Source organism: Colobus angolensis, unplaced genomic scaffold, assembly GCF_000951035.1.
Source record: "Colobus angolensis palliatus isolate OR3802 unplaced genomic scaffold, Cang.pa_1.0 Scaffold18, whole genome shotgun sequence".
Taxonomy (NCBI): Eukaryota; Metazoa; Chordata; class Mammalia; order Primates; family Cercopithecidae; genus Colobus; species Colobus angolensis.
Genome location: NW_012114932.1, coordinates 2,407,332 through 2,433,936, shown reverse-complemented (window position 1 = coordinate 2,433,936; position 26,605 = coordinate 2,407,332). Strand labels below are relative to the sequence as shown.

General features: G+C 57.2%; 1 protein-coding gene across 1 annotated transcript in view; it reads left to right on the top strand.

The window, feature by feature from the left end:
• Positions 1–26,605, top strand: part of BSN (bassoon presynaptic cytomatrix protein) — a 49,119-nt gene that overhangs the window by 15,068 nt on the left and 7,446 nt on the right. Inside the window, exons 3-8 of the mRNA XM_011939309.1 lie at positions 4,452–5,336; positions 12,826–13,293; positions 13,757–20,419; positions 22,993–25,072; positions 25,386–26,194; positions 26,315–26,414. Of these exons, the coding sequence (XP_011794699.1) occupies positions 4,452–5,336; positions 12,826–13,293; positions 13,757–20,419; positions 22,993–25,072; positions 25,386–26,194; positions 26,315–26,414 (11,005 nt within the window). The remainder of the gene's footprint in view (positions 1–4,451; positions 5,337–12,825; positions 13,294–13,756; positions 20,420–22,992; positions 25,073–25,385; positions 26,195–26,314; positions 26,415–26,605) is intronic.

Below are 26,605 nucleotides of genomic sequence, written 5' to 3'. Positions count from 1 at the left end.
TGTTAGCCAGGATGGTCTTGATCTCCTGACCTCGTGATCCGCCCGTCTCGGCCTCCCAAAGTGCTGGGATTACAGGCTTGAGCCACCGCGCCCGGCCTGCTTCCCCCACCTCTTAAACCACCTCTTGACCTTGTACTGCACTGAGCCTTCCCATCCTTACTGCCACCTAGGCCCCCGCTGGGCCAGGGTGCACAGGCTTCCATGGAGGTCCCTACCAGTTCTTGGAGATGGCAAGATGGGCTTCTTGCTAGCAAGAAGAGTCAGCTTGATCAAAGCTAATGTCTGGCAGAGCTGTCCACCTTAGGGTAGCCCCAGGAAGGCTCCTGAGACATGAGGCTCATGGCTGGTAGCCTGCACATCTCCTGCCCATGTGCCAGATCAGGATCTTGGAGGTGTTAGACAGCAGAACCCTAGCTAAGGCATCTTGTCACACTGGTAAAAGTATAGTCCCTCTGATTCTAGTGGAGAGCCAGCTTGAGAGGGCCTAGGAGCCACAGGGAGCCTTCTGGGTTCAACCTCCTGATGAGGAGGCATCACTGTGTGCAGCTAAGGAAGGCTCTAATTGTACTGGCACTGAGGCCAGGGGAGTCTGCCGCAGAACTATTCATGTATACCCAGGCTGAGTGGGCGGGGATAGGGGCCTTGCAGTAGGGAGGAAGAGGCTTAGGTTGGCCTCCTCCCAGGAAACTCCTGGGGAGGCAGAGAGGAGGAAGTCTTGCTGGCCTCAGAAAGCTCCCTCAGCCAGTGTCCTCCTTAGGAGGCCTTGCATGCTGGGCCTGAGCCTGGGAGGGGCTGTGGGGAGGGTGCGGTCAAGGTTCCTCACTGTCTGGAAGAGGCTGGATAGAAATAGCTGCACCCATCTGGGCGATGAGTCACTGAGGGGCGTTTCAGCCTTTTCTTGGAGAAATTCTATTTTAGGTGAGATGCCTGTGCCACAGCCTGGATGATGGGGGCTGGGGAAAGAAAAGTTTGGTGGTGAGTGCAGGAGGTTTGGCATGTGCCTTTGTTCAGCCTGATTCAGAACCCCAGGGAGAGTCACCCCAAAGTCCCAGGATAAGAAGCCTTACCTCCTAAATCCCCTTTCCCAGGAATAAGTCTCACCTCAGGGCATGCTGCTTTGCCCAGGTGAATGAGAGCAATGGGACCTTGGGTGTGGGCTGGGCACCCACAGCAAGAACTGAATTTGTGGCTGCCACCCTGGGCCAGAGGCTGAGCTTCCCCTCTGGGGAGTAATCCCCTTCCAGAGTTCCTCTCCGAATGAGTAGAAATGGCCTGCTCTTGGGAACTCCCACTTTGGTGGGAATAAGCCTCTCCCTCCCAAGAATGACCTTTCTAAAAAGGTCTTTAGACTGGGTTCAGGGACTGAAATTGTTTTCTCTCTGGCTTTTTCTGCCCAAACATAGACAAAGCTGCCTTGCTTCTTTTTTTTTTTTTTTTTTTGAGACAGAGTCTTGCTCTGTTGCCCAGGCTGGAGTGCAGTGGTGTGATTTCAGCTCACTGCAACCTCTGTCTCCCGCGTTCAAGCGATTCTCCTGCTCAGCCTCCCAAGTAGCTGGGACTACAGGTGTGTGCCACCATGCCCAGCTAATTTTTTGTATTTTTAGTAGAGACAGGATTTCACCGTGTTAGCCAGGATGATCTCAATCTCCTGACCTCGTGATCCACCCGCCTCAGCCTCCCAAAGTGCTGGGATTCCAGGCGTAAGCCACCGCGCCCAGCCTGCCTTGCTTCTTAGAAAGCATCTGGATGGGTTAATGGTTCGCAGCTAGGGGGATGGCTTCTCACCTCACTGCCTCAGTATCACTGTTCTTAGAGTTTCTAGAACTGGGATTGGCCTGTGGAGGGCTCTGCCAGGGTTTGCAGTGCTGACTTCTAGAGCCTGATTTGGCCTTGGAAGAGGCAGGACTGCAGAAGGCACCAGGCTCCAGGCTATCCAGGCTGCGGTTTAGGAGCTGCGCAGAGCTGTCAGGGCTGATCTTGCCAGCAGCAACACTTCCTAGCCAGGGAACCATTGAGAGCACGTTGCTAAAACATCTCAGATCTTAGTTTTCTCTCCTGTGAGGACAAAATGAGAGAATGCCTATGAACATGCCCTATGTGGTGCTTGGCACAAGGGGTGCTCGCCAAAGTGCAGTGTTCTCCCTCTTCTTGGCTGCTGCTCTTGGGTTGCTGGGATAAGGCACCTGAGCCCAGGCCCCCTAACTGGCAAGTCAACCTGCAGCAGTAGCCCTGGGGCCTCAAGGCAGAGAGCAGGGCTGGAGTCACATGTGCAGGTAAATAAAAGGGGCCTTCTGCCCCAGAGATGAGACGACACCTTCCCCTGGTGATGAATGGGTGGCCAACAGGGTGCATTCAGAACCTCTGGTTGCAACCACAGACAGAGAACAACCTTGGCCTCCAGCCTTGGCTCTGGTTGATGAGGAGGAGACTTTTCATTGAGGCACCAAATCTCGGGGCTTCCACCTTGTTGAGCTGTGACCCACATGACCAAATTGCCAGGATGAATGAAGCAAGCCCCTCTGGGATGAGCCCTGCTCTGTACCACATGTTGTGTGCAGCCCTAAGAACACCCTATCAATGAGAGCTCATGGGCTGCTTTGGGGGACAAGAGATACCTCATAAACAACAAATTAGTAGACACTTTGGGAAAGAATAAGCACTATGAAGAAAATAAGCTGGGTGATTTGATGCAGAGTACCCAGAGGGTGTTTTATTTTTATTTATTTATTTAATTATTTTGAGATGGACCTTCGCTCTGTTGCTCAGGCTGGAGTACAGTGGCACAATCTTGGCTTACTGCAACCTCCGCCTCCTGGGTTCAAGCAATTCTCCTGCCTCAGCCTCCCAAGTAGCTGAGATGACAGGCGTTTGCCACCACCCCGGCCAATTCTTACTATTTTCAGTAGAGACGGGATTTCACCATGTTGGTCAGGCTGGTCTCGAGCTCCTGACCTCAAATGATCCTCCTGCCTCTGCCTCCCAAAGTACCTGGATTACAGGCATGAGCCACCGCACCTGGCCAAAGGAGAGCGTTTTAGATTGTGTGGCCAGAGGAGTCCCTGGTGGGAAAGTGATCTCTGAAATCTATACAAGCTGGGCCAGGGAGCAGAGGGAATAAGGAGTACAAAGGCCCTGGTACAGAAATGAGCTCAGGGGACCACTTGGCAGAGCAGACAGCCTAGAGCATCTGCAGTGAGACAGCCAAGGGGAGATGGCAGAAAAAGAAGCCAGAGAGGGGGGGAGGCTGGGGTGGGTGACAGGGTTGTGCTGAAGAGTTCCCAAGGTGTTGTGGAAATCCACTTGGAGTGTTTGATCCTATTGGTGAGATGCTCTGATTTACATGTGGGCTTTTTGCAGAAAAATTATTGGCCAAGGGTAGACTTGAGGCATAGCCAGATCCAGGGAATGGAATGAAGTCATCAGATCTACTCCTTTCTCCTTTCCTTGACTCCTACCATCTATGGACGTCATTCTTAGCATCTCTCCATATGTTAGGAAAGAAGACTACTACTGCTCCAAAGCTACATCCTTCTGATTAGTAATCCAAAGGAAAAGGAATAAAGACCCTCTCTCCTGTTGTTCATTACCAGATAACGTGGAGGGCTCTAACTGACTCTTTGCCAGGTCATGTGCCCATCCCTGCATGGGGCTAATGACAGAGGGAAACTATGTGTTTATCATGTGGATAGTGGCACGTGTCTCCTTTGCTCTGGAGGCATGAATTATCCCATTTCTTTAAAAAGCTATCTTCCTTAAGGGGAAAAAAAGGCTTTTAAAAATTCTACTTAACATCAGTCACTTACATTGCATTACTTTACCCTCACTTATTTTGTTCTCAAGATTTTTCATTCTATATCTTGTTTATTCAGCTAGACTCTAAGCTCCTCAGGATAGAAATCATGGTTTCTTTTTATTCTCTATGCCTCCTTCTCCCACGTATTACTCTTCACTTACTTATTCATTCTGTGAGTTTTTACTGAATATCCATTGCGTACAGGCACTGCTCTAGGGCCATGCCTTTCCTCTTGGATTAGGTTTTAAAAGATCAATCTGATTGCTGTGTGTAAATGGCCTGAAGTGGGAAGCAGGGGAAGGCTACTGGGTTCATCCAAGCAAGGAGGTTGGGGTGCACAGATCTGAGGCACTGCCAGGGGGTGACAGGGAGGACTCTCAAGCAGGAGGGTCTGGCAGGCAGTGGGTTGGTGGTTGGGGTGGGGTCGGGGGATGAGACTGCCTCCGCTCTGCCTCACATACCTGGCAACTCCTAGAGGGCAGAGGAGTGCCATCTGTCCTTCAACCCTGCCCCCTGGCAGCCCAGAAACACCTGAGCAGGACTTGCTGCTCCTGCCTGTGCTAGGAGTGGCCTTGGCTGCTGTGAGACCTGCACTGACCTGAGCCATGAGTACCGCCAGTCCTGGCCGCCCTACTGACTATTTTGCTTCTCTCTTCAGGTGAAGGAGTGGCTCTGTCTGAACTGTCAGATGCAGAGGGCTCTGGGAATGGACATGACCACTGCACCTCGCTCCAAGAGCCAGCAGCAGCTGCACTCCCCAGCCCTGTCTCCTGCCCACTCCCCGGCCAAACAGCCCCTGGGGAAGCCAGAGCAAGAGAGATCTCGGGGTCCAGGAGGACTACAGCCTGGGTCCCGCCAGGGTGAGACAGCCAGGGCCACCTCAGTGCCGGGGCCTGCCCAAGCAGCTGCCCCTCCAGAGGTGGGGAGGGTGTCTCCTCAGCCCCCTCAACCCACCAAGCCTTCCACAGCTGAGCCCAGGCCACCTGCAGGAGAGGCCCCAGCCAAAAGTGCCACTGCAGTGCCCACTGGGCTTGGTGCTGCCGAGCAGACCCAGGAGGGCCTCACTGGTAAGCTCTTCGGCCTCGGTGCGTCACTGCTAACCCAGGCGAGCACCCTCATGTCTGTGCAGCCTGAGGCTGACACCCAGGGCCAGCCTGCCCCCAGCAAGGGGTCACCCAAGATCGTCTTCAGTGATGCCAGCAAGGAGGCTGGCCCAAAACTCTTGGGCTTAGGGCCCGGGCCTGGGCCAGCACCTGGAGCCAAAACTGAGCCTGGGGCTAGAACGGGTCCTGGATCTGGACCTGGAGCCCTGCCGAAAACTGGGGGAACAACCAGTCCAAAGCATGGAAGAGCAGAACATCAGGCAGCATCAAAGGTTGCTGCCAAGCCAAAGACCATGCCGAAGGAAAGGGCCACCTGCCCACTGTGCCAAGCCGAGCTCAATGTGGGCAGCAAGAGCCCAGCCAACTATAACACATGCACCACCTGCAGGCTCCAGGTGTGCAACCTGTGTGGCTTCAACCCAACACCCCACCTGGTGGAGGTAAGAGCTAGACCAAGCACGCTCCCTTGAGCCTTGATGAGAGGCTGGGCCTAGGTAGTGGGTGGCGTGGGAACCAGAAAGAGTACTGGGTCTGCAGCAGCCATGGGGCTGCCCCTGCACAGCGAATGCTGCAGAGGGGCTGCATTCCTTTTCCTGTCCCTACCTCAGGCCCCAGTTCTACTCAGAACTAACTTTCACTCAGAGAACTAACTGGCACAGTAGTTGGGGGTAATGGTGCCTACTGACTCTGACTAGTGCCCTAAGGCTGATCCCAGAGTCCCTGAGCTGGCCTCCCCATTTCCAGCTACCATGGGCATGGCCCTGATGAAAGACACCAACCTCCCCTGCCCAGATAGGAGAACCTGAGGTCCCACACTGCCAGGGACCTGTGACCTTCAGAGGGGTAGGGATTGAATGACCATGGGGTAGACGGTTGTGTCCCACGTCCAGGGTCAGGTGGAAGGCTTTCTCACAATGGGGCAGGGCATGTCCCACTGTCCAGGCTCCAGCCCAGCTAGGTGGTATTCAACCTTGATTGTCTCTTCTGAGGTCATAAGTGTTGATGTCTACTTGTCAAAGTCACAGCCTTTGGTCCATATATTTTACCCAGGCTGGGCCTGGGCTCTCCTTAGAGCTGCTGGTGGGATGCTCAGAGATGCCCCTCTTCCCCACAGGAAGGTTTGAGACAGACCTGGGGTTGTGGCTGTTCTCTCCGCAGTCCCTGCTCCAGGGAAGGGCACTGGGCACTGTGCTGCGCTAGGCAGGAGGGAGCAGGAGGCCCAGTGTGAGGCTCAGTGTTCCCTCGAAGCCTGGAGTCCAGCCCCAAGAGGCTCAGAAGGTGAAGGTGCCCTGGCAGAACTAGACCAGCCTGGGCCAGGAACAGATGCTGCTTCTGCTCCTCCCTCAGTCCTGTGGCCCACTCTCCCTGGCCCAGGGCCACCCATGTGATCCCTACCATGCTGCCTTGGGTATAGCTTGGTGTGTCTCCTTCCTTAGAGTGCCCTCAGTCTTGATAGGTGAATGTGTTTCCCAGCTGGGTCACGTTAGGAGATGTTTGAGCCAAGGCCCTGCATCTTGCACATGGGCAGCCACCTGAGTCCTCTGGTCTCTTGGGCTGAGCCATTTGTAGCTGATGGTGGTGCAGGGGTGTGCGGAGTGCAAACCACCACTGGCCCAGGGTGGGACAAGAAAGGAGAGCATGGTGTTGCCATGGCCTCTGTGGCACCTTGTTCTGACTTCCCTTGGACCAGGACTCCACAGGAGTCCCCATGAGACCCCAGGGTGACTAGGAAGACTACTTTGGCCATCAAAGGCCACACTTTCCAATATGCAGGGAAGGGCAGCCCTGAGCAAGACAACTGACTTCCTCATGTGGCACCCATGTGGCCTTCTTGGCGCCATGAAGCCAACTCTCCAAGCTCTAGGTCTGGTGGTTCACTGGTGACAGTTTGCCTCACTGGCTCGGGGGAAGGGGTGCACCAGGGTGTTACCACAAGACCAGGAGAACCCTAGCTGGCTGCTCTGCCCAGAGACCTCCAGGCACAAGCTCACTGCTGGTCAGGTGGGGCACCCTGACACTGAGCTATTGTGAGCCCCAGTGGACTTCTGAGTTGGCCTGGCCTGGAGGACTCCTGTCCCCAAGAGACCTTCCAGCCCACATTTCCTTATTAAGCAGAATGAGCATGAACGGGAGGGGAAAACTGTCTCTGTCCAGGAGCATAAATGTTCCTGACAGCTCCTCTTGGCGGCCCCTGGGCCAGGCCATGGGAAGTGCTGATTCTGCCCAAACAGAAGAGTTTCGTCCATACACTGACTAGATGAAACGTCTGGATTCTGACCTAGGCCTCTCATTAGCTGCTTGGTCCTGGCTTTCCTGGACCCTGGAGCTTCTGTCTTTTGATGGCCAGTGTTCCCCCCATCACACTCCTCTCAATTTCCTGCTGTCTCCATGTCCCACCCCACTGCCCCCTCCTTAGCCAGGACTACTCTCGTCTCCATAGGGTCTGATGGGTCCCATGGGCCTGAAAGCAAAGCTGGGGGATGTCCTGGTCCTAGTCCTGGTCCTACCTCATCCCCAGCCCAGGCTGCTCCTGACAGCAGGCAGGGGTGATGAAGTCTCTCTAACTCCTTTCTCATAGCTCTCCCTGTCAATGCTGCTGTCCCCAGAGGGCCTGCGGCTATTCTGGGGAAGGTGTGGATAGGTGGCCCTAATGCCCCTCCCATGGTTCCCACCATAGAGATTGTACCACCATCCACCACCAGAGACACAAGCCAGCAGCTCAGGGTCATCCTCACCTCCTCCTCTTTAACCTCTGCACCTGCTCCGTGGACCAAACCCTGCTAGCTCTGCCTCCCCACTGTCACAAGAATCTGGCCTCTCTCCCACCCATGGTCACAGCCTTAGTCCTTCCATCCTTATCCTGCCTTACCCACACAATGACCAAAACCTCTGTGCAGCTTCACCTGACTTGGGTCTAGCAAGGGGCTGGTGTTGATATGTTCCCCATCCCCTCAGCATTGCTTTTCTTTATTGAGGCCCCTAACCAGGTCATGGGCTGTCTTGGATCTCACCTCAGCCAATGGCCACTTGGCATCCTGAGCAATTTTGTGCTTCCCTGTGACCTACTTTGTGTGTTCTTGGTTAGAGGTTTCTGATTTCTCAGCACTTGCCAGAGACACTTACCCTGCCTTGGGAGTGTGGTGGTAAGGCCAGCAGGTCCTTCTCCGGGTCCTAAGGGTGGGTCTGCCATGGCTGTCTCTCTCTGGACCTTGCCGGCTCAAGAATGACTGTGCTGTGTCTCTGTGCACAAAGAAGGGACAGACCAGTGGAGCCCCACTCATAGCTCCCCACAGCCCTGTTAGACCTCCTGGGACTCCACCTGAGGCCAGAGTCAACCATCTGGGCTAATGGGTTGGGAATTTTCCCCATAGGTTGGACATTTTCCTGAACATTTCTGAGCTGTAAAAGTCTTTCTTCTTTCTAGATTGAGAGTTCAGAGCACACAGTAGAGGAGGGAGTAAAATTAGATCCTTTTTCCTCTTGAACTTTCCTCTGAAAACAATAACCATAGTGCTATTTAGTAAGCCATTTCATAAAATCAAGAGTTGTTGATTCCAATTTTTTTTTTTTTTTTACCTATTTATCTTTTGGAAGGATAATAGTACCCTCTGGCTTAATTTTTGATTGACTTTCAGTTCAAAATAGAGTTTGTGAAGAAATTAGTAGAATTGGAATTGTGAGAGTAACATTACCAGTCTCTTATTGTATCATCATTGCCATAATTCCAGCTGTGCCCTCGAGAAGTCGGGCCTCCCTGGGCAAAGTCCCTTGCACTTGTGATATGTGGGGCTGGGCTTGCTCAGTGGGGCAGGGGTTGCAGCAGGGGCATCAGGCCAGAGGCCCTATTGCCTCCCATGTAGAATAGGGACCACAATACTCCCTCTTAGGTTTCTGTGAGAACCAGGTGAGATGCTGTACCTCAGATACTTATGTAAGGCCTGACACAGTCAGCCCTTAAGCCAGGATATTGGAACAGGAGTATCCTAAAAGAGGGTCTCTGTGTGAGAAAGGAAGCGTCCCCACGAGCCCCTATCTGGCTGTGGATGGACCCTGTGCCCGGTATAAGCTCTTGGTATCATGAGGGATGCCCCACAGAGAATGAACACATTTGATGCTAGGGAGTGTAGGGGGTACAGCCCAGCCACAAGGACACACACTGGGGACACCAGGGAGGGTTTATTTTATGAGAGGAAGAGGCTAAGAAAGAAGGAGCTTAGGCATGTCCAATGACAGGGAGGCTCAGGGTAGCAGAGTCAGGAGAGGAATAGCAGCACCAGTGATGGCCATCCCTGTGGTCCAGTGTCCTCCAAGATGATTCCTGGGCATCCTTTTCTCTAGAGTTCTCATTCACAGCCCCCTGGTCTGGCAGCAGGGCTGAGGGTGTTTAGGGCCAGGCAGCTGGCCATAGGGCATTGACTAGGAATGGTGTCACCATAACCATACTGGCATGCAGGCCAACTCCACATATGAAGAGATTACGTGGACTGCAGGTTTATTTAGACGATGGCAGACAGTGCAGGATCTGTCCCGACTCACAAGGCACAATAGCCCTTGTGAGTGGTCCCAGAAGGCAGCAGCTCTCACGTGCCTAGAGGGTACCCCACTAACTCAGTCATCTCATTTCCCCTCCTTTACCCTAAATAGTGATGCCCTGAACTACTGAGTGCCATCTGATGGTATACACACCTGCCTCTCCCACTGTTAGGTGATGATTGTCCTTGGGGAATTTGTACCTTTCTGCCCCAGAAAGGAACTGGATAGAGGGAATGAGACAGAAGTAGTCATCAGAGCCACCCCATTATCCATCCCCTGCCCTTTTGTCGAAGAGGACAGGCGAAGGGGTAAGCAGGCAGCACTTTCCCAAGGACTGGGGCCTGGCATGGGCTGAGTGAGGCAGAGTACAAGAGGGCTGTGCAATCAATGGATGGCTGAATGAGGAATGAACACTGAAACTGGGGAATGGAAACGAGCAGAAGAATAAGGGAATGAACTATTGGGATGGAGGTAGGGGTATGTTGGGGTTGGAGAAAATGAGAATAGAATGAATAAAGAAATTGGAACCCCAGCAACTGTGTCCCAGCCCCCAGGCACAGAGATTCTACATGGCCTGCCTTCCACCCAATTCTCATTCCCCAGAAGACTTGGGCCTGGGCCAGGTCTCCCCTGGCTCTACTACCAGTCCCAGTGCCCTGTAGTCTTCTTCCCCACTCCCAGGGGGTTTGTGAAGGGCCTCCAGCAGCCAGGTCAATGTTTATTTTTAGCCCTTACTTCACACGCCTCTTCCTGCCTGCTCTCCCTTCCCCACTGCCTACTATAGCAGAGCCAGGAGCAAGAGGGCCTGCCAGGCAACCTGCAACCTGGCTGTCTCCGTGAATAAGTGTATGAAGGAGCAAAGCCCCAGGGAGCATGTGACCACAGGTAACATCTCTGCTGAGGGCTGGGCCTCTGGGCTCAGGCAAGCAGGCCTCTCCAGCATTTGGTCAGAGCACTTAGCATTAGGTCTGGCTCCTCCATCTAGACCACCCTTCCAAAGTGACTTGTTTCATTTAGACTGTTGCTTCTGTGTGGGGTTTGCAGGCCAGAGATGGAGTTAGGGGTTTGCCAGGCCACCATGGTAGGCCAGGGCAGATAACCAAACTTCAAGAGGCCTAACATGGGATGGGTGTGCACAGGGCTCCAAAGTGGAGTTAGGGCAGCATTGCCTTGGTCCAGCCCACTAGGCCTAGATCCTAAACCCATCATGCTGACCATAGGGGTGGGGAAGGGGCTGTTTGCTTATTTCCAGAGCTCTCTCTCTTGGTCTTTGCCTATAGCCCTGCCATCTCTCCGGGGTCATTTTGCCACCTCACAGTCCTTTCTTACATGGGGGAATTTCCATTGTGTACACAGGTGATGCTGGGGGCATGTAAGCTAGGGTTCCTGGATCAGGCTGTGTGCTCTCCCATGTCTTGTTCTTCTGGGGCTTGGTCTCAACCTATCCAGAATTCTCCCCAGGCACCTCTGGGGGTGCACCCTACCAGGTCAAGTGAGCCCAGGTCCTGGCCAGTGGACAGCACTTACTGCCTCGTAGGGTTTTTTGTGGAGACACATTGAGCATCAGATAAGGTTCAAGGGAGTCAAAAGTGGTGTTAGGGCTGGGCTGTGCAGAGAACAGAGTGAATATATGTATGTAGGGCATCTAAAGGGTTCCGCTCCACAGCTGGGCCACTGCCCCATTCCTCTGCCTGGGACTTGTGCATAGGGTTGGGCCTTGGGGAACAGTAGAAGCTCCAGTGGGAAAGAAGCAGTCTCGACCCTGAGTAACCAGCCTGGGGAGCAGGCCTGTCCCTCAGCACACGCCAAGGCCCTACCACCTGCCCAGCCTGTCCTCTGCTGAAGCCCAGAGAAGAGAAGTGGAGTGTAGCTCTCTGTGGACAGCAAACCAGGGCAGAATCATTGACATATTATCTGCCGTGGCGGCCCTAGGATGCCAGGCTGAGGCAGTCACTCTAGGGGTACCAGACTTCCAAGGCTGCCAGAGGCAGCATGTGAGGTGAGGGTACTGAGGTTGTTAGCCTTCCTGGGGGTGGCAAGGGCCAAGCGTCACCTCCTTTTCCAGTTCTCTGGCTCTGTGACCTTGTGATTCTTATGGTCCATCTCAGTGACAGAGTTGCTGGTGGGAGCCTATATGTCCAGGCACCTGGCATGAGTGAGCTCCCTGCAGGACGGAGGGAGCAGTAAGGCTCTGTGCCTCAGAGTAAGAACAGGCATGGGTGTCTGTGGGACCCTGCTCTGGGCTCCCCTGTAGCTCTCATTTCCCATCCCATGTGGGCCAGGGAAGGACTTCAAATCCTGCCAAGGAGGAACCCTGATTCTGGAGGAGGCTACTGGGAGACATGCCCCTGTCAGCCTCAGACCTGCTTCAGGAATCACCCATTTAGGCCACAGAGATGCCCAAACCCTACACCTGTACAAGGCAGCTGGGGCTGGGAGACTTGGACTTCACTTCTTGTATTCTGGGGGCTTCACCATTAATACCTGTGTCATACTTGTAAATGACCTGTTTGGGGTTGTGGGCTCCAGAAAGGCTGCATGCCAGTGCCTGTCTGTCTGCTGAGTCATGGCTATCTTCAGCTCCCAGCCCTGGGCCTGAAACAGTAGAGGATCCTGAGAGTGGTGGACTGATGGTTGAGAATTTGATCCCAGTCCAGCTCTGGAAGGAGCAGGGCACCTGACACAAGGACCACTACACATAGTCCCCATCAGAGGAACAGTCCAGTGCCCTGGGGGCAGGAGGAGGCCTCTACCTAAGGGCCTCTGCTGGCCTTAGACAAGGTAACTTGGGCTGGGGATTTGAGCAGGGAGGACTCCTCAGCCCCTCTGTCCTCCACCAAGCAGGGCTACTCTCAGATAGCCTCCCCTGGCCCCAGGAGTCTGCACCCTGTATAGCATAGCCCTTACCTGGGGAAGAGTGTGGGGAAGGATGGAGTCAGACCTGAGAGCTGGGAGGCAGGGGAAGTGTAGTGCCTCCAGAAAGTGCTCCATGCTTGGATGCCACTCCTGTTCTGCAAGAGTTCTCAACTGCCCACTAGGAGCTGTTTGCTCCTTCAAATTGAGACCTCAGCTTCCCCCTGTGCTTAGGGCTAGACCCTCCCATTCCCCACAGATCTTCCCCTTTTCTGGCTGGGTGAAAAGTTCTCTGTGGGTTAAGGAAAGTACTCTTCTTTGGGGTTGTTACTTACATTTTGACTTTGTGTATGTTCATCTTAAGGATAGGGGAGTTGGTTATTTGGGGTAGTAAATCGATCTGTCTTTTTTTCCTTATGTCTTTGGTGTCATGCTTTGAAAGTTCTCTCCTCCCTAAGGTTACAGAAATAGTTATGGAAATATTATTTGAGGACTTCAGTGTCTTTAAAATTTTCATCAACCCCCTCTCCCATTTCCTTGCAGAAAACAGAGTGGCTGTGTCTGAACTGCCAAACCAAGCGGCTACTGGAGGGCAGCCTGGGAGAGCCGACCCCTCTGCCGCCACCCACCTCACAGCAGCCCCCTGTGGGGGCCCCTCACCGTGCATCTGGAGCATCCCCTCTGAAGCAGAAAGGGTCACAGGGGCTGGGCCAGCCATCAGGCCCCCTGCCTGCCAAGGCCAGCCCTTTACCCACCAAGGCCAGCCCTCTGCCCACCAAGGCCAGCCCCCAGGCCAAGCCCCTCAGGGCTTCTGAACCCAGCAAGACCCCAAGCAGTGCCCAGGAAAAGAAGAGCGGAGTTCCCACTAAAGCTGAGCCCATGCCGAAGCCACCTCCAGAGACTACCCCAACCCCTGGGACTCCTAAAGTAAAGAGTGGGGTGAAGAGGGCTGAACCTGCCACCCCTGTCGTCAAGGCTGTTCCAGAAGCCCCCAAGGGTGGGGAGGCGGAGGTCAGTCCCATTCACTTCCCAGAGACCCAAGCTTTCAGATAGGACAGTCTATGGAAAGGCTTGCCTCCCTGGGTGGCTGAGGCTGTAGGCTCAGGACAGGTGCCTTGGGGCCACACAGGAGGGAAGGGACACAATAGGAGGAAAGTCTAGATGAGGTTCTGGCAAGCTTGGAGACTGTGAGTTTTACACTGGTGCTGTGTCTGGCACCTTGTTAGATGCTTTGCTGGGTTTTGATACCCTTTGATCTAGTAAAGTTTCTCTTTGAAGACCAAGGGCTGGTTTGGGCCTGCCATGGACCCTTCAGATTATTCAAGGCCAGAAGGAGATAGGGTGGGTGGCGGGCCCTAAACCCTTGGGAAATGGACAGACTCTTCCCCAGGGTCCTGGGATTGACAGGGAGGGTTGGGTTCCCACCACAAGCTTTGCCATGGGGAGTCAGTGTCTGCTTTTCACCCTGCTGCAGGACCTGGTGGGCAAGCCTTACTCTCAGGACATGTCTCGGAGCCCACAGAGCCTCAGTGACACAGGCTATTCCTCCGACGGCATCTCTAGCTCCCAGAGTGAGATCACAGGAGTTGTGCAGCAGGAGGTGGAACAGCTGGACAGCGCAGGGGTGACAGGGCCACATCCACCCAGCCCCTCTGAGATCCACAAGGTGGGGAGCAGCATGCGGCCTTTGCTGCAGGCCCAGGGCCTGGCCCCCAGTGGTGAGCGGAGCAAGCCACTCTCCAGCAGTACTGGCGAGGAGCAGAAGCAGCGGCCCCACTCCTTGTCCATCACGCCTGAGGCCTTTGACTCTGATGAGGAGCTGGAGGATATCCTGGAGGAAGACGAAGACTCTGTTGAGTGGAGGCGCCGGAGAGAGAAGCAGGACACTGCTGAGTCCTCAGACGACTTTGGCAGCCAACTGAGGCACGACTATGTGGAGGACAGCAGTGAGGGTGGCCTGTCACCTCTTCCACCCCAGCCCCCAGCCCGGACAGCAGAACTGACTGATGAGGAGTTCATGCGACGGCAGATTCTGGAGATGAGCGCCGAGGAAGACAACCTGGAGGAGGATGACACTGCCACCTCCGGGCGTGGCCTGGCCAAACATGGCACCCAGAAGGGTGGCCCCAGACCCAGGCCTGAGCCTAGCCAAGAACCAGCAGCACTGCCCAAGAGGCGCCTGCCCCACAATGCCACCACAGGCTATGAGGAGCTGCTCCCTGAGGGAGGCCCAGCAGAAGCTACGGATGGCAGTGGGGCCCTGCAGGGTGGGCTCCGTCGCTTCAAGACCATTGAGCTCAACAGCACGGGCAGTTATAGTCATGAGCTAGACCTGGGCCAAGGCCCAGACCCCAGTCTGGACCGGGAGCCTGAGCTGGAGATGGAGAGCCTGACGGGCTCCCCTGAGGACCGTTCCCGTGGTGAGCACTCCTCTACACTGCCTGCCTCCACACCCAGCTACACCTCAGGTACCTCTCCCACCTCTCTGTCCTCCCTAGAGGAGGACAGTGACAGCAGCCCCAGCCGCAGGCAGCGTCTAGAAGAAGCGAAGCAGCAGCGCAAGGCCCGGCACCGCTCCCACGGGCCCCTGCTACCCACCATTGAGGACTCTTCGGAGGAGGAGGAGCTACGGGAAGAAGAGGAGCTACTGCGTGAGCAAGAGAAGATGCGGGAGGTAGAGCAGCAGCGCATCCGCAGCACGGCCCGCAAGACCCGGCGGGACAAGGAAGAACTGCGGGCCCAGCGGAGGCGAGAGCGCTCCAAGACACCACCCAGTAACTTGTCACCCATTGAGGACGCCTCCCCCACGGAGGAGCTGAGGCAGGCGGCCGAGATGGAGGAGCTGCACCGCTCCTCCTGCTCCGAGTACTCACCCTCGCCCTCCCTTGACTCTGAGGCTGAGGCCTTGGATGGTGGCCCTAGCCGGCTTTACAAGTCAGGCAGTGAGTACAACCTGCCCACTTTCATGTCCCTCTACTCACCAACCGAGACACCCTCTGGCAGCTCCACCACTCCCAGTTCCGGACGGCCCCTCAAGAGCGCCGAGGAGGCTTATGAGGAGATGATGCGCAAAGCTGAGCTGCTTCAGAGGCAGCAAGGCCAGGCGGCAGGGGCCCGGGGACCCCATGGCGGCTCCTCTCAGCCCACAGGCCCCCGGGACCTGGGCTCCTTCGAATATCAAGACACTGCAGACCGTGACTATGGTCGGGCTGCTCAGCCTGCCGCAGAGGGCACACCAGCCAGCCTGGGAGCAGCCGTGTATGAAGAAATCCTTCAGACATCACAGAGCATAGTCCGCATGCGGCAGGCCTCCTCACGAGACCTGGCTTTTGCTGAGGACAAAAAGAAGGAGAAGCAGTTTCTAAATGCTGAGAGTGCATACATGGACCCAATGAAGCAAAATGGCGGCCCCCTTACCCCTGGTACCAGTCCTACCCAGCTCACGGCCCCTGTGTCCTTCTCTACCCCCACCTCCTCAGACAGCAGCGGGGTCCGAGTTATTCCCGATGTCCGTGTCACTCAGCATTTTGCAAAGGAGACTCAGGACCCCCTCAAGCTGCACAGCTCTCCTGCCTCCCCCAGCTTAACCTCCAAGGAGGTAGGCATGCCCTTTTCCCAGGGCCCTGGAACCCCAGCCACCACAGCTGTGGCTCCTTGTCCAGCTGGGCTGCTACGAGGATATATGACTCCAGCCTCCCCAGCAGGCTCTGAGCGCAGTCCTTCACCATCTTCCACAGCCCACAGCTATGGACACAGCCCAACCACTGCAAACTATGGGTCCCAAACTGAGGATCTACCCCAGGCCCCCAGTGGCCTTGCTGCAGCTGGACAGGCTGCTAGAGAGAAGCCCCTGAGTGCGAGTGATGGTGAGGGTGGCACTCCTCAGCCTTCCCGGGCATATTCCTACGTTGCAAGCTCCAGCCCACCTCTCTCCCCATCTTCCCCCTCAGAGAGTCCCACATTCTCCCCTGGCAAGCTGGGCCCAAGGGCCACAGCAGAGTTCTCTACACAGACGCCAAGTCCAGCCCCTGTGTCCGACATGCCACGGAGCCCTGGTGCCCCCACTCCATCACCTATGGTAGCCCAGGGCACACAAACACCACATCGACCCAGCACGCCTCGCCTGGTGTGGCAGGAGTCCTCTCAGGAGGCTCCCTTTATGGTCATCACACTGGCATCAGATGCCTCCAGCCAGACCAGAATGGTACATGCCAGTGCCTCCACCTCCCCACTCTGCTCACCTACTGAAATCCAGCCCACCACCCATGGCTACAGCCAGACAACACCTCCGAGTGTGTCTCAGCTGCCCCCAGAGCCACCTGGGCCACCTGGCTTTCCACGGGCACCCAGTGCTGGTGCGGACGGGCCCCTGGCACTATATGGCTGGGGTGCCCTCCCTGCTGAGAACATCTCCCTGTGCCGGATCTCCTCTGTCCCTGGGACATCTAGGGTTGAGCCAGGCCCCAGGCCCCCTGGCACTGCAGTGGTAGACCTCCGCACAGCTGTCAAGCCCACTCCCATCATCCTCACTGACCAGGGCATGGACCTCACCTCTCTTGCTGTGGAAGCGAGGAAGTATGGTCTTGCCCTGGATCCGATCCCAGGACGGCAGTCGACTGCTGTGCAGCCCTTGGTTATCAACCTCAATGCCCAGGAGCAGACCCATACCTTCCTTGCCACTGCCACCACAGTGAGCATCACCATGGCCTCGTCTGTGCTCATGGCTCAACAAAAGCAGCCTGTGGTCTATGGAGACCCCTACCAGAGCCGCCTTGATTTTGGCCAGGGTGGGGGTAGCCCTGTGTGCCTGGCCCAGGTCAAACAAGTAGAGCAGGCTGTCCAGACAGCCCCATACCGAAGTGGGCCCCGGGGAAGACCCAGGGAGGCCAAGTTTGCCAGATATAACCTGCACAACCAAGTAGCACCTTTGGCCAGAAGGGACGTTTTGATCACTCAGATGGGCACCGCCCAGAGCATTGGCCTCAAGCCAGGCCCAGTGCCAGAGCTGGGTGCTGAGCCCCACCGGGCTACCCCTGCAGAGTTGCGGTCACATGCTCTGCCAGGTGCCAGGAAGCCACACACAGTGGTGGTGCAGATGGGAGAGGGCACGGCAGGCACTGTGACCACACTGCTCCCAGAGGAGCCTGCGGGTGCCCTGGACCTTACCGGGATGAGTCCTGAGAGCCAGCTGGCATGCTGTGACATGGTCTACAAGCTCCCCTTTGGCAGCAGCTGCACTGGCACCTTCCACCCAGCCCCCAGTGTGCCTGAGAAGAGCATGGCAGATGCTGCCCCACCTGGCCAAAGCAGTGGCCCCTTCTATGGTCCCCGGGACCCTGAGCCTCCTGAGCCCCCCACCTACCGGGCACAGGGGGCTGTGGGGCCTGGGCCCCATGAGGAGCAGAGGCCCTACCCACAAGGCCTGCCTGGTAGGCTGTACTCTTCCATGTCTGACACCAATTTGGCTGAGGCTGGCCTCAGCTACCATGCCCAGAGGATCGGGCAGCTCTTCCAGGGTCCTGGACGAGAGTCAGCTATGGACCTCAGCTCGCTGAAGCACTCTTACAGTCTGGGCTTTGCGGACGGACGCTACCTAGGGCAGGGCTTGCAGTATGGCTCAGTCACGGACCTGCGTCATCCTACAGACCTTTTGGCTCACCCGCTTCCCATGCGGCGCTATAGCTCAGTGTCGAACATCTATTCAGACCACAGGTACGGCCCACGGGGAGATGCAGTTGGCTTCCAGGAGGCCAGCCTGGCCCAGTACAGTGCCACCACAGCCCGTGAAATCAGTCGCATGTGCGCTGCCCTCAACTCCATGGACCAGTATGGTGGGCGGCATGGCATTGGTGGTGGTGGCCCTGACCTTGTACAGTACCAGCCTCAGCACGGGCCTGGGCTCAGTGCTCCGCAGAGTCTGGCTCCCCTCAGACCTGGACTCCTTGGTAACCCCACCTTTCCAGAGGGCCACCCAAGTCCTGGGAACTTTGCCCAGTATGGGCCTGCAGCAGGCCAGGGAACAGCAGTCAGACAGCTGCTGCCGTCCACAGCCACTGTACGTGCAGCTGATGGCATGATCTACTCGACTATCAATACCCCAATTGCTGCAACACTGCCCATCACCACCCAGCCTGCCTCAGTCCTGCGGCCCATGGTGCGTGGTGGCATGTACAGGCCTTATGCATCTGGTGGAATCACAGCCGTGCCACTCACCAGTCTGACACGTGTGCCCATGATTGCCCCCCGGGTACCTCTTGGACCCACAGGGCTGTACCGATATCCTGCACCAAGTAGATTTCCCATTGCTTCCAGTGTTCCACCTGCAGAAGGGCCTGTCTATCTGGGGAAACCTGCTGCTGCCAAGGCCTCCGGGGCTGGGGGCCCTCCAAGGCCAGAGATACCAGTAGGGGCTGCACGGGAAGAGCCTCTTCCCACAGCCACCCCTGCTGCCATCAAGGAGGCTGCAGGAGCCCCAGCTCCTGCCCCACTAGCTGGCCAGAAGCCACCAGTAGATGCTGCTCCCGGGGGTGGCAGTGGAGCCCTCAGCCGGTCAGGGCTCGAGAAAGAGGAAGCATCACAGGAGGAGAGGCAGCGGAAGCAACAGGAGCAGCTACTCCAGCTAGAGCGGGAGCGGGTGGAGTTGGAGAAGCTGCGACAACTTCGGCTGCAAGAGGAGCTAGAGCGGGAACGTGTGGAGCTGCAGAGGCACCGTGAGGAGGAGCAGCTGCTGGTGCAGCGGGAGTTGCAGGAGCTGCAGACCATCAAGCACCATGTGCTGCAGCAGCAGCAAGAGGAACGCCAGGCTCAATTTGCACTGCAGCGGGAACAGCTAGCGCAGCAGCGTCTGCAGCTGGAGCAGATCCAGCAGCTGCAGCAGCAGCTGCAGCAGCAGCTAGAGGAGCAGAAGCAGCGGCAGAAGGCTCCCTTTCCTGCAGCCTGTGAGGCACCTGGCCGAGGGCCTCCCCTAGCGGCTGCTGAGCTGGCCCAGAATGGCCAGTATTGGCCCCCGCTTACCCATGCAGCCTTCATTGCCATGGCAGGGCCTGAAGGACCTGGGCAACCTCGTGAGCCTGTGTTGCACCGGGGTCTCCCCAGCTCTGCCTCAGACATGTCACTGCAAACAGAGGAGCAGTGGGAGGCCAGCCGTGGTGGCATCAAGAAGCGGCACTCCATGCCACGCCTGCGGGATGCCTGTGAGCCGGAGTCTGGGGCTGAGCCCTGTGTGGTCAGGAGGATTGCCGACAGCAGCGTGCAGACAGACGATGAGGATGGGGAGGGCCGCTACCTCTTGAGTCGGCGACGCCGGGCACGGCGGAGTGCTGACTGCAGCGTGCAGACGGACGACGAGGACAGTGCTGAGTGGGAGCAGCCAGTGCGCCGCCGCAGGTCTCGTCTTCCCCGCCACTCAGACTCAGGCTCTGACAGCAAGCACGATGCCACTGCCTCGTCATCCAGCGCTGCTGCCACTGTGAGGGCCATGAGCAGCGTGGGCATCCAGACCATCAGTGACTGCTCTGTGCAGACGGAGCCTGACCAGCTGCCCAGGGTCTCTCCAGCCATCCACATCACAGCTGCCACCGATCCCAAGGTGGAGATTGTCAGGTACATATCGGCGCCAGAGAAGACTGGGCGCGGGGAGAGCCTGGCCTGCCAGACGGAGCCAGATGGGCAGGCCCAGGGTGTAGCCGGGCCGCAGCTTGTAGGGCCAACTGCCATCAGCCCCTACCTGCCTGGCATCCAGATCGTCACCCCAGGGCCTCTGGGCAGATTTGAAAAAAAGAAGCCAGATCCCCTGGAGATTGGGTACCAGGCCCACCTGCCTCCGGATTCTCTCTCACAGCTTGTGAGCCGCCAGCCTCCCAAGTCCCCTCAGGTCCTCTACTCACCAGTCTCACCCCTGTCCCCTCACCGGCTCCTGGACACCTCCTTTGCTTCCAGTGAGAGGCTGAACAAGGCTCATGTGAGTCCCCAGAAGCACTTCACGGCTGACAGCGCTCTCCGCCAGCAGACGCTGCCTCGCCCCATGAAGACCCTGCAGCGGTCCTTGTCTGACCCTAAGCCCCTCAGCCCCACCGCTGAAGAGTCTGCCAAAGAGAGATTCTCCCTCTACCAGCACCAGGGGGGACTGGGTAGCCAGGTATGGGAACAGGGGCTGTTCCAGGGTGGGACAGGGGTCTCTGCCTAGCCTGAGGGGCCCCCACAGGGAGGGGCTTCTTCTGGGGTGGGAGTAGAGGCATCTTTGGCCCCAGAGGCCCAGGGGAAGGTGTCAATGAGCAGATGCTCCTTGGTGCACATCTGATAGAGCCTGCAGCCTGGCAGATAGCCTGGCAAATACAGACACACACATGGGCCCCCACAGCCTTCTAGCCATATACCCCACTAGAAGCTTCAGCCTCCTCCCAGCACTGCCCCTTCATCATCCATACCTGATCCAGCCCCTGCTACCTCCCCACTTCAGGCCTCTTCAGCTCTCACTTCTAGTCTGGACCCCTTCCACTCCAAACCTCATCTATGGGCGTTTCCTAAGAAGATCAGTCACATGGACCTGGCAGGGGTGCTCTCATCCTCTCAGTCCTGGCCTGGTTTCCATTGCCACAGAGGAAGCCCACACCCCCATGGCCTAGCACTAGAGGCCCATCCCAGCGGGCTGCAGTGTGCTCTCTGCCCCAGGGTGTTCCCTGCCCCTACCCGGCCCTCGGTAAATCTGTTTACACACCTGTCTGCTCCCCTAGATAGGGGATTCAGAAGCATAAAATTACCCTTGGCTGTGGCTTTATTTGCCAGTGATGGATGGGGACTGTGAGAAGTGGCTTGGCTGTGGGCTGCAGCAGAAGTGAGAATAGGGGGTTGTGAGGGCCTAATGCCAACAACTGAGTGCCAGGCTGAGGAGGGTTGGCTTTTCCTAAAGACCCTGGAAGCCTCTGGAGGTTTTAGGCAGGTGAGATGGGACAAAGCAGATGTTTTGGAAAGTTTCCTGGGCAGAATGTGGGATGACGGGCTGAAGGAAGAGATCTGGCAGAGGAGGCAGGAACCACAGACATCATGAGGTAGATTTGCCCATTTTCAGGGTGTGACGCAGAGAGGAGAAAAGTGGGGCCTTAGAATGGATTTGTGGAGGTGATAATCTTGGGTAGTGAATCGTCTTGGTATATGCAGGCCATATAGGGGTGTGGGTGGGATCAGGACTCTAGGCTGGCAGGGAGGGCAGGTCAGACAGGCAGGGTGGTCCTGGCTGCAGGCACAGAGGTTCCATGGGCTGGCCATGTGAGACCAGGCCCTGATAGGCACTCATGATATGTGGCCAAAATAAGAAAAGAGACAACAGAGTGAGAGGTTCAAAAGGCTAAATTTATTCCATAAAAGGCCCACCCTGAAATTTTGGGGGCACACTCTAATTTTTATTATGACATATGGTAGACATAGTTGGGAGGTTTTTAGGTAGTTACTTGGCAAGGTAAAAAGTAAGAATCCGGCTGGGCGCGGTGGCTCACGCCTGTAATCCCAACACTTTGGGAAGCCGAGGTGGGTGGATTACCTGAGGTCAGGAGTTCAAGACCAGCCTGGCCAAAATGGTGAAACGCCGTCTCTACTAAAAATACAAAAATGAGCCAGGCGTGGTGGCACACCCCTGTAATCCCAGCAACTCGGGAGGCTGAGACAAGAGAATTGCTTGAGCCTGAGAGGCAGAGGTTGCAGTGAGCCGAGATCGTGCCACTGCACTCCAGCCTGGCCGACAGAGTGAGACTCTGTCTCAAAAAAAAAAAAGTAAGAATCCTGTATGAGTCACTTCCCAGTATATTTTGGAATCTGGGTGGTCCATGAAACCCAAGGGTATGGGGCATTCTAGGAAGGCTAGGAGCTAGAGAAAAAAGGAGAAGGCAGAGTGAACTGCCAGGCAATGTGGACCTTCAGGCAATGCAAAGTATCTAGGGTAGGCACTATTAGGGAACCTTGACCAGGAAGCCATGCTGCTGGAGGTAGGGCTGGAGAGGACTTACAGGTGCGCTGGTGGCTCCAGAGAACAGCAGGTTGACCAAGGGACATGGAGGGAGCTGGGGACCAGGCCAAGAGCACAACCCAAAGGGTTTGGCAGAGGGTGGTGCAGGGCACTAGAGGAAAAGGGTGGGCAGGCAGCTGAGAAGCCTGCCTCTTTAGAGAGGACTAGGGCAGGATGCAGAATGACTCAGAGCCTGCCACGATTGGCATACAGTCCACGTGTGTCCCTTCCCATGATCCTCTAGGGAGCCTGGCGGGCCCAGGACCCTCTCCACTCCATGCCTCCTGTTCATACTCCACTGATCTCAACCCCTGTCAGCTGCTAGGCCCCAGACCCAGAGCCACAGCTGTACTCTCCTCACCTCAATGTGAAGCAGAGGGTGGCAGGCCCACTGGAGATGTGCAGGGGTTCTCAAAGCAATGTGCTGGGCCAGTACAGGACATTGGCATGAAGGGAATCTGCCCCTACCCTCCTGCTTCCTAGAGCTCTGGGGAAGAGAAAGCCTGTAAAATATCACAGATCTTCCCTCCATGGCAAAGAAACCAAGGCCTATGGGTGGGCAGGGTAGGCCTCCAGGCTGCCTGGTAAATCAGGGCACCAGCAGGATGGAACCCAGCTCCTTCCCCAGCCCAGGCCTGGGTTCTGTCACCCCACACCCCATCAAGTCACCACACCTTGGGTCTCAGTGCTGCCCACCCTTCCCTCTGTCTCAGGTGTCGGCGTTGCCACCCAACAGCCTGGTCCGCAAGGTGAAGCGGACACTGCCCAGCCCCCCTCCAGAGGAGGCTCACCTTCCCCTGGCTGGCCAGGCCTCCCCACAGCTGTATGCAGCCAGCCTGCTGCAGCGAGGGCTGACGGGGCCCACCGCTGTCCCTGCTACCAAGGCCAGCCTGCTCCGGGAGCTGGACCGGGACCTGCGGCTGGTGGAGCATGAGTCCACCAAGCTGCGCAAGAAGCAGGCGGAGCTGGATGAGGAGGAGAAGGAGATTGACGCCAAGCTCAAGTACCTGGAGCTGGGTATCACACAACGCAAAGAGTCTTTGGCCAAAGACCGGGGTGGCCGTGACTACCCACCCTTGCGTGGTCTTGGTGAGCATCGTGACTACCTGTCGGACAGTGAACTCAACCAGCTGCGGCTCCAGGGCTGCACCACTCCCACTGGCCAGTATGTGGACTTCCCTGCCACTGCCACTGCTCCTGCTGCCCCCTCTGGTCCCACCGCCTTCCAGCAGCCCCGCTTCCAGCCTCCGGCCCCACAGTATTCTGCAGGCAGTGGTGGGCCAACTCAGAATGGATTCCCTGCCCACCAGGCCCCCACCTACCCTGGCCCCAACACGTACCCAGCTCCTGCCTTTCCTCCTGGCACCAGTTACCCAGCTGAGCCTGGCCTGCCAAACCAGCAGGCTTTCCGTCCCACAGGCCACTATGCAGGTCAAACACCCATGCCAACCACACAGAGCACCCTTTTTCCAGTCCCCACTGATAGCCGTGCCCCACTGCAGAAGCCACACCAGACATCGCTAGCTGACTTGGAGCAGAAGGTGCCCACCAACTATGAGGTGATCGCCAGCCCCGTTGTGGCCATGTCTTCAGCCCCATCTGAAACCATCTACAGTGGCTCAGCAGTGAGCAGCGGCTATGAGCAGGGCAAGGTCCCTGAGGTGCCCCGGGCTGGTGAACGCGGCAGTGCGAGCCAGAGCCCAGCCCCCACCTACCCCTCTGACTCACACTATACCAGTCTGGAGCAGAACGTTCCTCGAAACTATGTAATGATCGATGACATCAGTGAATTGACCAAGGACAGCACCTCTACTGCTCCTGATAGCCAGCGGCTAGAGCCCCTGGGGCCAGGCAGCAGTGGGCGTCCAGGGAAGGAGCCTGGAGAACCAGGTGTCCTTGAGGGGCCTACACTGCCCTGCTGCTATGCCAGAGGAGAAGAGGAATCTGAGGAGGACTCATACGACCCCCGCGGGAAGGGTGGCCACCTCCGGAGCATGGAGAGCAATGGTCGACCAGCCGGTACCCACTACTATGCTGACAGTGACTACAGGCATGGGGCTCGAGCAGAGAAGTATGGTCCAGGGCCCATGGGGCCCAAGCATCCCTCCAAGAGCCTGGCTCCAGCCGCCATCTCCTCAAAGCGCAGCAAGCACCGGAAGCAGGGCATGGAACAAAAGATCTCCAAGTTCTCACCTATTGAAGAGGCCAAGGACGTGGAGTCAGACCTGGCGTCCTACCCCCCACCTGCAGTCAGCAGCAGCCTGGTCTCTCGGGGCAGGAAGTTCCAGGATGAAATCACCTATGGGCTCAAGAAGAACGTGTATGAGCAGCAGAGATATTATGGGATGTCCACCCGGGACACAGTAGAGGAGGACGACCGCATTTATGGTGGGAGCAGCCGGTCCCGGGCACCTTCTGCATACAGTGGGGAGAAGCTGTCCAGCCACGACTTCAGTGGCCGGGGCAAGGGGTATGAAAGGGAACGGGAGGCTGTGGAGCGACTTCAAAAAGCGGGCCCCAAGCCCTCATCCCTAAGTATGGCCCACAGCCGGGCACGACCCCCCATGCGGAGCCAGGCCTCTGAAGAGGAGAGCCCCGTCAGCCCCTTGGGGAGGCCCCGCCCTGCCGGAGGGCCCCTCCCTCCCGGCGGGGATACCTGCCCACAGTTCTGCTCCAGTCACTCCATGCCTGATGTCCAGGAGCATGTCAAGGACGGACCTCGGGCCCACGCATATAAGCGTGAGGAGGGCTACATCCTGGATGATTCCCACTGCGTGGTTTCCGACAGCGAAGGTAATGGCAGCCAGGGGTGATTTCTGCGGATACTCAGCACCTGGGGGGCCTGCCTGCCTGTGGGGCCCTGGGCCCTGAGATGTCCTGGCAGGGTCTGGTCTGGTGCCTCATCTGGTGGGCCCTGCTGCAGGCAGGCTGCCCTTGCCTGCTCCATCTGTGCCCTGGTCCCTGGTTGCGGGAGGGTGGGCTGGGGGCCTGCTGATCTGCTTGTGGCTGTGGCACCCACTCTCTTGGTTTCTTTGCATGGCTTCAGCTAGGCCTCCCCCTGCGGCCAGCCCGGGGGTTGATGGTATTCTGTTTTTGGTCTCTGAAGCTTATCACCTGGGCCAGGAGGAGACAGACTGGTTTGATAAGCCCCGGGATGCCCGCTCTGACCGGTTCAGGCACCACGGGGGCCATGCAGTTTCCTCCTCCTCCCAGAAGCGAGGCCCTGCCAGGCACAGCTACCATGACTACGATGAACCCCCTGAGGACGGCCTGTGGCCTCATGATGAGGGTGGCCCAGGCCGCCATGCCTCAGCCAAGGAACACCGGCATCACGGTGACCACGGGCGGCACTCAGGCCGCCACACTGGTGAGGAGCCAGGACGGCGTGCTGCCAAACCACACGCTCGGGACCTGGGTCGCCATGAGGCCCGGCCCCACTCTCAGCCCAGCTCTGCTCCAGCTATGCCGAAGAAGGGTCAGCCTGGGTACCCCAGCTCTGCTGAGTACTCACAGCCATCCCGTGCTCCATCCGCATACCATCATGCCTCTGACAGCAAGAAGGGCTCCCGGCAAGCCCACTCTGGGCCCGCTGCGCTGCAGTCAAAAGCAGAACCCCAGGCACAGTCACAGTTGCAAGGTCGGCAGGCAGCTCCAGGACCACAACAGTCACAGTCACCGTCATCCAGGCAAATGCCCTCTGGGGCAGCATCGCGCCAGCCACAGCCACAGCAGCAGCAGCAGCAGCAGCAACAGCAAGGTCTTGGGCTGCAGCCCCCACAGCAGGCTCCGACGCAGGCTCGGCTGCAGCAACAGAGCCAGCCAACCGCCCGGGGCTCAGCCCCTGCTGCCAGCCAGCCTGCAGGGAAGCCTCAGCCAGGGCCCACCACAGCCGCAGGCCCTCAACCAGCAGGACCGGTAAGCAGAGCTCCCATGTATGGGTTGTAACCAGGGCAGATGTTATGAATGAAGCTTGGACATCCCTTTGGTTCCAGGCTGGGCATGGGCAGAATCTTAGCTATAGGTTCTGTGTTGCAGCCACGGGCAGAACAGACAAATGGCTCTAAAGGGACAGCCAAAGCACCGCAACAGGGGAGGGCTCCTCAGGCCCAGCCAACGCCAGGACCTGGACCTGCAGGTGAGCCTATCTTTTGGCACCCTTGGCTATGGCCCAGAACACTCAGGCTGTTCTCTCTATATACCACCTGTGCCCTGGGTGGTATATGCACCTCACACTGCATATCCTCAATAATCCCTGAGAAGGTGCCCCACGGGCTGTAGACTGCCCCAGCAGAAAACAAGTCTGGGGTTAGAATAAGCCAATGAGGT